This window comes from Fukomys damarensis, unplaced genomic scaffold (genome assembly GCF_012274545.1).
Source record: "Fukomys damarensis isolate Sample0158 unplaced genomic scaffold, DMR_v1.0_HiC HiC_scaffold_14, whole genome shotgun sequence".
Lineage (NCBI taxonomy): Eukaryota > Metazoa > Chordata > Mammalia > Rodentia > Bathyergidae > Fukomys > Fukomys damarensis.
Window position 1 is genome coordinate 67121715 of NW_022900926.1, and position 13843 is coordinate 67135557.

The 13843-nt window shown below is 36.4% G+C and overlaps 1 protein-coding gene across 4 annotated transcripts in view; it reads right to left on the reverse strand.

Annotated features, from left to right (window-relative positions):
* The window catches only part of Hcrtr2 (hypocretin receptor 2), a 91531-nt gene that overhangs the window by 8764 nt on the left and 68924 nt on the right, over positions 1 to 13843 (reverse strand). For all 4 annotated transcript variants that reach the window (XM_033763415.1, XM_010628937.2, XM_010628936.3 and 1 more), the window contains exon 4: positions 7484 to 7599. In XM_033763415.1, the coding sequence (XP_033619306.1) occupies positions 7484 to 7599 (116 nt within the window). The remainder of the gene's footprint in view (positions 1 to 7483; positions 7600 to 13843) is intronic.

A 13843-nucleotide genomic window follows, 5' to 3' on the forward strand; every position in this document is an offset into this window, starting at 1 on the left:
TAATAGGAATTAATGAGCAAAATGATAAAATTCAGCATCATAATTTTTTTAAAAAAGAAAATGGGCCAACATCATATCATAGGGCAATCTTAGTTCTATTCAGATTGTCCAGCTGTGGCTTTTATCTCTCTGCTGCATGCCAGGACAGGTCCATGTGCCCCCATGACCTCCCAGGGTGGATGTTAGATGCATTCTGTTGCTTTTTACATCACAAGATCAGAGTGTGTTAGACAACCTTTAATTTGAGAACAAAATTTTACTTTGATGTCCACAGAGAAGGAATAATTTAATGCTGCCTTTGACCATCTGCTCTCTAGAAGAAAATGCAACTGTTGCTAATGAGAACCTGCCTTGACGTAGAAAATACCCAATCAATCAGTTTTCTTCTAAATCTGTATGTCCCGTCATGTACACTAATCTTTCCAAATAATGGCGATCCAATTTTCAGTCCACTGGTTAGGGGAGAGAGGGTCAGGGAACCCTTCCTCTCCCGTGACTCTCTTTTGAAACTGTAACTTTTTAAACAGGTGAGGGGAAGCAGAAATGAATGTTGGAAAGTTCCAGGAGAACTCTAGCATGAAAGCCCTGCAAGTGTCTGTTAAATGGTCTTGAACTGTTTTGTAAATGACCCAGGGAGATCATTTCAATGTCTGCCACTCTGTTATTGAGTGTTTCCCTGAAGGAGAGAACAACATTCTGCAGATGATGACTTTTGCAACTCTCAGAACCAGTTCCCATAAAGAAAAACCTCCACGGGAGCATGGCTAGGGCCCCTGCAGCAGGGAAAAGGCAAAAACAAAAACCAGAACAAAAATGAAAAAGTGACGCTCCTTTTAGATGAAAACCTTCATGAGGAAGAACAGAGATGCTTTAGTTCTGCAATTCCATTTGAGGAACATAAATTTCTCCATGATAAACAGTACAGAGAAACAATATAAAATGAAAAAGAGTCACCTAAACTAGCCGAGCTGCAGGAATTATGCATAGACTTGAGGAATCCATCATTCATCCACAAAAGATTATTATAAATCTTGTCTTATAGAGCAATCAGGCAGATATTAAGAATTAAATAAAATATGCAATTCCACATAGTGAAGCCAGAATTTACACTCAGGCTTATCTGATTTCACAGTCCTTTTCTTCTTAGATACACAGTACCCATTTGCAAACTCAAAACCAAAGTGATATGGGAGTCACTTAAATTTTCAGTTCATACCTAGTAACAACAACAACAACAACAACAACAAAACAGTGATAATGGTGTAAAATGGCTTGGAAAGATCATTCCTGGGAAGTTTTGTGGGAGAAATTTCCTCCTGCCATGTCATTGAGGGCTTAATGGTCTTTGACTGTGGTAAGTACATATGCAGACACACTATTTTTATTGTGCTGTTATAAGTAAACTTCATAAATCATCCTTGACCTGGATGTCTTCAGAGAGGTATTACCTAATTCAGGGTCTGAGATGCCATGTAAGTGATGGTCCTTGGCACTACTCTGGGGTAAGTAGCATTTTTGACCAGAATGAATAAGAAAGGGGAAAGTGTGCTACAGCCATTAAGAAAGGGAATAAGAGAGCAACATGAATAAGTTTTCTGACTTACATAGAATGGAAGATTTCCTTGAAAGATGATCATTACTATGATTAATACTGAATAATACTTGAGACCTGGCTACAAAACTGTCCAGATCCAGATAGGTTCCCTGATGAAAACAAACAAACACTAACAAATACTTAATATCAATCTTTTTCATATTCTCTATGAAATTCACAGAAAAGATAATCCTTTCCAACAAATCTTATCAGGTCTCAGTTGCTTTATTAATCCACACAAAAACAAAAATACCTAATGTCTTTCATGAACAGAGACAAAAAAATCTCCTTAAAAATATGTTATCAAATCAAAGCCAAAAGTATATAAGTAGGATAATACAGTTTCTCAATTAGAATTTTTCTAGCAATGCAACTGAAGCTTAACATTTAAAAATCAACTAATTAATCATAATAACATCATAAAGGAAAAAGATTTCAATAAATGAAGAAAAAATTCAGCACCCATTCGTGATTTTAAAATAGCACCCAGTAAACTAGTAATAGAAGGAAAATCTTTCAACTTAAGAAAAGGGCATCTATGAAAAGCTTTCATACTAAATGAAGAAAAGTGAGTAATTTTTCCTAGGATTTGGAAAAAGATAATGAAATCTTCTCTTCAACCTTGTATTGGAGTTTTTAGCCAATATAAAGAGAAAATAAAAATAAGTAAAAGGCATACAGATGTATTCTGTTGAGAAGAAAGTATTGCTCATAAATAAAACCCTAAGGGATTCACACACACACACACACACACACACACACACACACACACACACACACAGAAGAACTAAAATGATTTTGGCAAGACAGAGGACACAAACCCAATAAATAAATCTAGTAATAAATAAATGGAGAGTTTAACTGCAAAATAGAAATTTCAATAGCAAAAATATGTATTTTTACATACATTTGATAAAAGGTAGACAAAATACATATCCTGAAAACCATGAAACACTATTGAGAACTATTTAAAAGGATCTAAATAATGGTAGATATTCACTGCATTAGAAGATTTAATATTGTTAATATGGCACTTCTCTCAAAATTCATCCATGGATTTTAGACATTCCAATCACCTTCAGAAAACAGAACTCTTTCTTCTTTTATGTAGAAATTGAAGTGCTGGTTTCATTTTCTTTTTTCTTTTTTTTTTTTTTTTAAGGCAAAGGATCTGTCATCACCAAAACAAGTGCTTTTTTTTTGGTTAAAAAAAAGAAGAAAGTGGAAGACTCAGCTTATATAAAGACTTATAATATGAGAAATGGAAAAACATGGAAACAAAGTCTTTGTAAACAGGGAAGGGTGAAGGGGGTGAAGGGAGGGCTGGGGAATGAGGAAAGTATAAGAACCAAGATAAAGTCATGGAAAGGTACAAGATCCCAATGATGATTGCAACTGTATTGTATACCCAAAATGTACCGATAAACTTAATGGAAAAAAAAGACTTATAATAAAGGTGCCCTGTGTGTTTATGTACACATAAAATGTGTATAACTGGATGCATCCCAGAAGACTAGCCTGAGCAATACATTTTAAAAGTGTTATTTATTCATACACATTTTAGACATTTTAAAAGGGTCTGGGAGGGAATCTTTCAGGTCTCTAAAACATGTTATAGAATCATGAAGAGATCTGGTAGGGTATCATTTAATGGCCAGAAAAGAGAGGATAACTTTTCAAAACAAAGAAGCAGCTAGACATAGAAGAGAGTCATCAGAAAGAAGCACATGAACGATGAGGCTGTACAGCTTAATATTGCCAGAAGATCAAGCAGGAAAAGGTCAGGAAATTGTTCTCTAGAAGTCACTGTTGACTTTGGTGGATGCTGTTTCATTGTAGTGATAGAATTTAGAGCCAGAATAAAGTGGGCGGAGGAGTTAGTAGCAGAGGGGTGAGAACACAAAGATGATAAATGCTAAAAAGCTAGTAATGTCTATCGGAGAGCAGGAGACCAGTGCTGAGCTGGCAGCTGGGCAGGTCTGAGTGTGTGGGTGACACTTTTTCTTAGCACCTAACAAGTGTCTGCTCTGGGAGGGCAAGCCCCAAGTCTCCCTGGCTTCTTATCCATTTCATCCTAACAGAGTACCACAGATGTCTGACGGGGACTGACAATCTTACGTGAAACAAACACTTCCACACATTGCTCTGCTTGGCGGGTATAATGGCACATTTTCTGGTCTCTTACACTCGACAACAACATTCGAGGGCCATGAGTCTCAACCCCCAGTGACTTTTTCCCATTATGCTTTATGTCTCCGCGCCTTTATCCATCGCTGTTGGTCACTTGGCACCTGCGGTCAGAATGCAGATCCACCTGCTGAGTTCCTAGGGTGAGGGTCGTAAGAATTCCCTTTGTCCCTTATTTTAATTTCATGCTCACAAGATGATGTGTTTAATATCACGGTATTCATTTTAACTTCCATGGGAAGAAATGTTTAAGCAACAATGGCAGCAGAATAAGTTTGCACAAGAGCTGGGAAACGGATGTTTTATCAAAGTCATTAGAAACTTGAAACATAGTCTCAGACTCAGATTTACACTGCAGCTCACTGCACGGTGTCACATAGCAGGAGCTGAATAATACCTGTAGGATGGATGGGCAGATGGGCAGGTAATGATGAAGACTTCAGTGTTGAATTATCTGAACACTGAACTGGAAAGAATGCTGACAGCTGCGCACGGAGTCTAACTAGGCGAGGCTAAGAAGTTCCTAAGGGCATCGGTGTTGAAGGACTGTCTGTGGAGTTCTCAGAGAGCAGACTGAGTCATATTGTCGAAGAAAGAATTTGGTCAATTGATGACAGCAAGGTAAAAGCCAAGTCTTTCAATGAGGCTGACAGATCTCGAGAAAGACAAGGACGCGACATTTGCTCTCTAGTAATCTTAAACTTGCAATTCGAAAGTACTTAAAAGAGATTCTCTACGCCTCTGTAATTTTAAGCAAATAGGACAGGGCCTTCGTTCCATGGGTCATTTAATGCAGCCTTTGGCACACATAACCTTATAGCATGGTTTAGAAATACAACAGTTGGAAATCAAGAGCCCCTCCAGGGAATTCTGCATAATTACCCATTTGGGCTTAATTTATTGTCTCTGCTGAAGGGAGCTCAGGTGAACTTGCCATTCTCTATAGACTCCAGTCTGTTTTGTAAATGTTTTCATTTATTTTTTATCTTATTGAGTTTATTGGTACTTTTTAGGTATACAGTAGAGTTACCTTCATCATTGGATCTTGCATCTTTACATGACAGGTCTTGGTTCTCATTTTTTCTCCATACCACTGCCCTCCCTTCACCTGTTCCACCTTCCTTGTTTACAAAGACTTTGCTTCCATTTTTTCCTTTTCTAAAACTTTTTCTTGTCCCTTATTTCTTTTCCCCTACCCTTCCCACTTCCTCTACACCTTTAGCCCTTTTCTTCCTATTTCACATTGTCAATTATACAATTTGGATCTTATTTATACTTTTAGTTTTTCATACCAAGTGGTTTGGTATTTACACATGTGTTGCCTATTTATTTCACTTAAGAGTATGGCCTCAATATGTAAATGTTTTCAGTTTCACAACCAAGCAACCTTTTTCTCATTTCACATTGTCAATTATACAATTTGGATCTTATTTATACTTTTAGTTTTTCATACCAAGTGGTTTGGTATTTACACATGTGTTGCCTATTTATTTCACTTAAGAGTATGGCCTCAATATGTAAATGTTTTCAGTTTCACAACCAAGCATTTTACTACAAATCTCCTGCATCATGTGACTTACACAGGAAACTTCCTCCAAAGGGATGTGGATGGTTTGTAAACCTGTAATATAATTTGAGTTTATTTTAGAGTTTGGGAAAATGGCAATTACAAGCTTAAATAATGTAGCAATAAAACTGGGATTTGGTCATCATCTATTTATTAAAAATATGCTTTGAATTCTCTCTGTCAGGCACCGTGTGAGGGTTGGGAATACAACAGCAACAAGGTGAATCCATGCATGACCCTTACCATGGCTTTAAAGGTTGTTCATTTGTACATAAGTGAAAAAGCAAATCCAAACTTCTATTGTATATGACATACACAAATGTGCAAAAATATGGACTAGAGAATGTTCTTAACGCGGAACATTTTTAGTCAGAATCTCCATCTCAATTTAAGTCTCTTCATTCCTATATGCTCATTCAATATTTTTCCCTCTGAATATTTTTTTTCTAAAAAAGTGTCCCTGAGTAACTGGACAACAGACTCTCCCATGTTCTCTTTTACTCTTTAAACCTTCTCCTGTCCTTGTTTTGTACAAAACGTTTTACTGATTAAGTGATATGCGCAGAGCATGTGCTAATTGGAGGGGTACAAAGATGGAGCCCAGAGGGTACTGTCTTCCTCTAACAGAGCTAGAGGAGGAAGACTAGAAAACAATCATTATAATACTAATTTCAAGTGCTATGTAAGAGGTGTATTTTGGTAAAAAAATGTCATATTCAACAATTCAATACACGATCAGTTAGAAATATAACCAGAACTATTTGAAAATCCAAATAACAATATATACTAAGGTATTTAAAGTATTTCAAGGTATTTTATGTAGTGAGCACTTTCTACATTTCAATACATCTAAAGCAGGTAACAAACCTGTGAGGTCAGCGCTGTACAATCCCCTTTAAAGATGATGAAAGAGTGACAGAAATAATATGAATCATTGACAAAACTCCTATAACTACGAAGTGGCCTGGTCAGAGTGTAGGTGTAGGCGCTCTGCCCCTTGCATGTGTATTTTTTTTTTTTACTTTTCCAGGCTACATCATTTCAGATTAGCTATCCGCAGTGTGTAAGGAGACCCCCATTGCCCTGCTGTGCTCTTATCACGGAATAAATACCTCTGTTCTTCATGGTTAAGCTAAACACACCAAGTGTTCTGGCTGAGGAAAAGGAAGGGGATGCAACCCCTGCCAGTTCAGGGTAGACATTTTCAGAGATCTGAACAGCTCTTCCAGCTTTTTTCCCTTTTCTCTCTCCAGAGCCAAGATGTGCTATTCCTTCAGGCGAGAGCCACAGCTGACCTGGCACTGACACAGCTATTGTCGAGAACCATATGAAGTGGTACCCGGATTCATGAACCCCTTTCGTCCCACGATTCTGGGGAAGATGGCCGCGGTCATGTTTGTCACCCGAGGCGGAGCTCGCGAACCGAAGCAAAATGTTGCTGAAGGCTTCCGTCCCAGACCCTCCAGTCTCCTCCAATTCCGCCTGGCCGTCCTGTCCAGGAGCAGCTGACACAGACTGAAATGTGAGCCTGAATTGACCTTGCCTTCCTTTAAGTTGTGGGTTTGGGGGTACTGTGTCTCGGTAACTGAGAAAGCGACTGAGACGGTACATGATGTTTGTTGAATGAATCGCTGAGCGAAGGAACACAAATCTTTCCTGACACAGAATCATCTACCAAAATGCAGTAACCCAAACTCGGATATATAAACAGTTTTTCAAATTCTAAATTCTGCCTGATTCTTCTATTCTTCCGAAAATAAGATCTTTAAAGCTGAAGATGTAGCCCATGTACTAAAATGTATTCTAGAAATGGCATGCGCATAACCTCCTAGATTTACAGTCTCCGAAAGCTTTAAAGGAATATGCTATGTCTCATAAAAACTGAAGTTAATAAGTGACTCCTAGGCAAAAATCAGCTCAATCACTGAGATTCAATTTTGGTTATAAATGTAAAGCCCGCTAGGCAAGGATTGAAACATTCCTCCAAGAAATCAAGGAGCATTCCCAAGGATAGAGCCTCACTGATTGAGAACAAATAGTCCTTTGATGAACATATTATGTTGATTCCAAGCATTCTTGAACTTTGCTTTTAAAATCCTAGAGAAAGCACAACCAAAATATTTGAAATTACATACCTGTCTGCACCAGAGTTTGCGGAATATCTGCAGATAAGCCAACACCATGAGACACAGAGGGGCTATGTAGGTGACCAGAAAGAAGCAAGTGTGATACATCTTGGGGTAAATTTCACCTGCGATGAAGGTCAGAATAATAAAAATCTCACATTAAAATTCACAGATATTCCCAAAAGCAAATTTTGTCAATGCATTCCCTTCAAAGTATTAATTTACCTTCTTTATGGCTTCATTAGCATAATATGATCACAGATGGAAAAATAGCTTACAATATTTGGCTTTCTGCTTACTCGGGTTACATCAAAACCATCTATGATGAGGTTTTAATGTTAGCTGATGTGCTCACAAAGAAATAACAATTAGCCATCTCTTAATTTACGCTACCACAGTCTATCCAACATGCAGTGTGATTTATCAAAAGTTCTATTATTTGGCTTGACTATATCTGACTAATTAATAAATATTAATTTGCATTGTTTATTTGCATTTATAAAAAAGGGCATAACTCAATCAAACCTTAATGGCCAAATCTTTGGTTAAATGGGAGAAAACAGAAATTCAACTGATTCTATTTCATGAAATTCAAGTTCTCTGACAAATGGGAAGCCATTTCTAGTTATACCTCCAAATGCAAATGTGAAATATTTTGGAAACTAAATATAATAAGAAGTTGTTGAATCTGTTCATTGACTTACAGAAACACACAGAGAATTTCTCTAAGCATTTTGCATGTCTGCATGTGTATACGGGTATCTGTGTATAGTTTGTTTTTTGTTAATCTGTGTATAGTTTTAAGAAATGAAGAATTTTAAGGCTTTTTAAAGTTAATTCTTAACTCATTTTTATATAGCTCTCATATTAGAAATAAGCATTTCTTGAGTTGCAGTAATTTTAAAATTTATTTTTAATACTAAATGCATGAGGGTGGGAATTTTAAAAATAATCTTTTAAATTAGTGAGATTATGGGTTTGTATTAATATTTAAGTGTTTCTAAATACATCTACTAAAATTTTTCTTTGTGGTGTTAGGGATCAAACACATGTTTGTGCTTATGCTAGGCAGGAGCTCTGCTCTACCATTGACTCTTTAAGTACTTAAATATCACTGTCTAAATGCACACAGTCTCTCCCTTCTTACTGTAATGAAAAGTAGGAAACAGGAGAGCCTACTAAGTTCCATGGATACTCAATCCTAATGGAATCTAACAGAACAAAGGGTAATTTTACTTATTTGTCTTAAATCACATACCACATTATTACTGAGAGATGACATTATCATCTCTGTGCATTTTTTCCCTTTACTGTATGAAGATGAAGTCTGGATTTATGTGACTAGATTTGTGATAAGGGCAAGTGATATTCAGGATTTACCAATAAGACAAATGGTAGCAATTTTAACCATACACAGTGTTTGCTTTGTAATGGTGGATTTAATTATTAGTAAGTACCTTTAAAATATGTCTATAAATTTCCTTGGTAATCCTGGAGTTAATTCTTACTGAATCATTTATTTTAAAAAAAAATTTGGGGTACTAGGAATTGAACTCGGTCCTTATGGCTTGCAAGGCAGGCAGCAGAACCACTGAGCTAAATCTCCGGCCCTTAAATTTATTTATGAATTTATATCCTTCATACTTTTAATTCCGTAGTTTGTGATTTGGAGTTGGCTGAGTTTTAGTCTAATTTTCTCTACATTCTTTTTTTGGAAGCAAAACATTTATTGGTATATTTTAGAAATACATAATGATAACACTCATTGTAGGGAATTTGTATTCTGACTTCTGAAACTGTTTCTTCTCTCCATGGAAATCTTCAGAAGGGACACAGGCTGCATGTGGCTAGGAGATCCAAGAGATGGACTGAGGCATCATTTTTAGCCTTTCTCTGCCCAGAAGACACCTGCCTCATCAGTTTCTAGCTTTCTTTCAGATTATCCTGCAAACCAGGCCACTTACATAAAAAGAGATAGAATTCAAGCAGTCTGTCTAGAGGAACAACAAATAACATTTCCCTTTGAAGCACTCCAGCCAGAACCACATTTGCTGGGCCAACTTCAAAGGCACTGGAAGCGACTTCAGCACATTCCAGGCACCTGTATGGCTTTGAACTTTTATTTGTTCTGAAGAAAGTGACACATGAGCTTTCCACATAAAAAATGCACCTTTGAAGCTTACATGTCTGTGAGACCCTAATAACTGTGTCCAACTAGACAAAGGGAGCAGAGGAGGGTAGATTTCAGAGGTCAGTTTGTTTTTACCAACTACAGCTCTGGATACCATCATGTGTTAATGGTTGGAAGCTCTGAGAAGACGGAAGGGAAAGAAAGCTCAGTCTGAGGATTGAAGTGATATGTTTATAAATAGTTTGGAAAATGCGTTGCAGCCAGGAAATGCATATTATGATATGAGCACTCATATGGAGAAAAGTTGACCAAGCAAAATTACACTTGTGGGTTAGAGTGTTTTAATAAGGACACTGTGATAGGCTACTGGAGAAATATGATAGACTTGAATTTTTCATTCCATGCCTACAGTATACGCTAATTTAAATTCCAGATGTGCCACTGAAAATTTAAATTGTGTGTTGCAGATACCTTTGAAGATTTCTGCACTTGATAAGCAATGCCTTCGATATATTTTTGATACTTATGTATGACCTTGAATTAACTAATAAAGTCTGTTTCACTTGAGCACTACTTCAATCAGGAAAAAGCTGTTTGAAGATTTACAGCTGGTGAATATCTGTGTCTGTACTTAACTAATAGCAAGTACAATCTCAATAAGTCACTACACATGTGTGTGTGCGCGCGTGTGTGTGTGTGTGTGTGTGTGTGTGTGTGTGTGTGATCAACAAATAAGGAGCAAATATGACTATTTAAATAGTCTTTGAAATCAAAGAGTAATTTCATATATTGGACAGAAAAAACTTAATTTCCCCATCGTTCAACTAGCATCTTACACTAATTACCTAAAAATTGCAAATCTTTCTCCTTCATGCTACATTTATCTTGGATTGACTAGACAAGTAGATTAAAGATAAGTTACTAGTATTCAATTTGACTTTCCTTTAAAAGTTTATGGGTCTGTTAAATTTAATGAATCTGTAACATGCTTTTAATCCTCTTCCTTAGTAAATGTTTAACATTTCCAATTAACACACTTGTGTGTGTGTGTGTGTATTTAGATGCCTTCAAAATCTCAAAATAGGCCAGATGTCATAATTATAATCACTTTCAAAGAGTTTTCTTAAATGACTTCTGAAAGCTGAGTTTAGATCTTTAGGTATTCAGTGATAATTGCTTATTACAAAGAAAATGTACATGCTAGAGTTGCATCATAAAATACTAGGAGTACAAATGAACTTTATGAATTTATCCTTATTGTTTAAAATTAATTTGAAATAATGTGCCCATTAATCATAATCATTGACAAGAGTCTGTATCTTTGCAATATTTTTGTTAATAGGAGTTAACCTGGGCCAGGGATGCAGCTCAGTTGTTCTGCCACCTGCCTCTCAAGTACAAGGACCTGAGTTCAATCCCCAGTACAAAAAAAGAGAGTTAATCTGACTGGATTAATTAGGGCATAAAAAGTTTATTTTATATTTTATAAACATGTAAATTAATGAAAGTAAATCAGCATAATACTTTAGAAAAATACCACTGACATATATTAAATAATAATAAGTATTTTCTCTAATTTCAGTCTTTGTAATCTTAAAAGATTCCAAATTCTGGGTTGGAAACTTTACATTTTTGTGGATACATTTCTTTATCATCTCGAACAAATAATTTATTCTCTTTAGAGACTAGTTTGGTCATGAACTAAGGACTCTGAGAGATTTTAGACTGTTTTCCAAAAATAATTTATCATAGGGAAAATGAATGAGAAATTTACAGTCCATCCTTGACCAACCTTCTTTCCAAATTCAGTTCTTTTTTTTTTCAGCTTTAATTGAGTTTATTGGTACATTTTAGGGATACAGTACAGTTACATTCATTGTTGGGATCTTGTACCTCTACATGAATGACAAGTCTTGGTTATCCTTTTTTCCCCTTGTCCCTGCCCTCCCTTCACCCCCTCCTCCCCTCTCCACCTACAATCACTTTATTTCCATCTTTTCATTATCTCACATTTTTTTCTTTGCCCTTATTACCCTTCCCCTACCCATCTCACCTTCCCTACACCTTTAGCCCCTTTCTTCCCATTTCACCATGTCAGTAATCTTATTAGGATCTTCTGTATTATTGCAGATTATTCACACCAGAGAAACTATTTGGTATTTACACATGTGTGACTTATTTATTTCACTTAGGAGTATATCTTCAATATGTATCCATTTTCCTATGAATGAATCTATTTTTCTCGTTCTTTATGGATGAGTAATATTCCATTTTATAGAAAAACCACATCTCCAAATTCAATTCTTTACACAATACCTTCCCCTGTGGCCCAGAAGCTACATGTCCTGACCTTCTTAAAATGGGTAGATTTTCTTGCTTCTTGAAAGTCCCCTCTCCCTCTTTCTGTCTGAAGAACTTCTGCTCAACTTCTTTATTTTGTTTGTTTGTTTGTTTGTTTGTTTATTTATTTTTGGTATAGGGGATCAAACTTGGGACCTTGTGCTTGCGAGGCAGGTGGAGGCACCTCTGAACTAAATCCCTGGCCCCTTCTGCTCATCTTTAATCCTTTGCTGAAATGTTAGCAGCCCCAATTGTAAACTTTTGTCCAAATGACTAGGAGTAGATTTGTTTTCTCATCTGTGTTCTTAGCACTTTGTGTATGAATAAATTAATGAATGATCACACAATAATTGAGTGTTTATTTTCCTTTTAGACTCACTGGCAGAGTCTATTTCTCTCCAGGTTGGCATAGAGCCTGTCATACTCTAAGACTGAAAGCATTGAGAATTAAATAAGTGGGACATAAGAAACATGAATTGTAACCATCATTTGGAACATTTTGTTTTTTGTCTGCACTATTAAAGAAGAAAATTGGGAAAAATTGAAGATTACCTAAAAATTATAGTGAAATAAATACAATGTTAGGGAGAGTAGAGATCAAAGCAAAAGATATATTTAATATTTTCCATAACAGATAAAGCAAATTATGAAATTTTTGGTATTGGACATCTTAGGACAATAACATAAAATAATCCTAGAGCCTTTTAGATTTGATCCACTACAGTGAAAGTGTTATGCTCAATTTGCCAGTTACCGATTATTTTTCCCTTTTCAGTTTTTCTAACAAGAGAACCTCAAGTGAGATTTATCATAAATTCAAGAATTCAAATATTTGAAAATATTACAACTATAAGGAATACCGGTTTTGATCATCTATTTTAATAAGCATAACTGTGTATCCTTCTAATAAACAAGTTGCTATGGTGTAGACCTAAAATATCCCCTAAAATTCATCTATTTTAATAAGCATAACTGTGTATCCTTCTAATAAACAAGTTGCTATGGTGTAGACCTAAAATATCCCCTAAAATTCTTTCGAGGTGACTAGATCACGGGGTGCTGTACTCATTAATGGGCGCGTTCTCTGATTTCACAGCTGAATACCATGAGGTGGACCTGGGTCAGAAGAAGCGGACCCCAAGGAGTGTGACCCAGAAGGGTGGATTCTTGTCACGCTCATTTTCTCTCTCTTTGCTTTCTGGCTCCCTGGGGAGGAGCCACACCCTCCTGCCACCCCCTTTTGCCTTATAGCCCTCTGAGCAGGAGAGTGAACCCTCCGAAGCTGTGAGCCAAATTAAACTTCTTTCAGCTGTGGGGTGTCAGGTATTCTCTTCCAGTGGCAGGAAATCTAGCTCTACACAAATTATCTCCTGTTGTTCAAATTCCCTATGTGAAGCATGGTGTTAGACTCCACCCAGAAAGGTGTATGTTGTTTTATTTAAATTTATTTAGTTGTAACAATTTTGCAATTAGTACACGCGATGTTAAGATGTTAAGATGCAGGGTTATTTCTTGTTATTCATTATTGTATCCAAATTTCTGCCAGCACCGGGCATGGATACAAATATTTCTTTTGCTATGGGTTTTAAAGCAAAGGAGCATAAGACTCACACACTTTTGCTTGTTTAAATTTTACTATATACAAATCAGATGGAAAACCAGAAATTATTTATAGTTATTATAACTCCTAAGTCATATATTTATCCCAGTGTGCTGTGAGCAGTGAAAGTACAGCTGTTTAATTCTCACTCACTGTCTTACTCTGAGGACAAGTCACCCGAACATGGCCTTGAAATGAAAAATTAGTTGCATTTGAGTCCTGACACCTGAAACAACATAATGCTGAAACAGCCCGTAAAATGCTAATCATTCCACAGTATAGTTTTGGATTCTTGTTG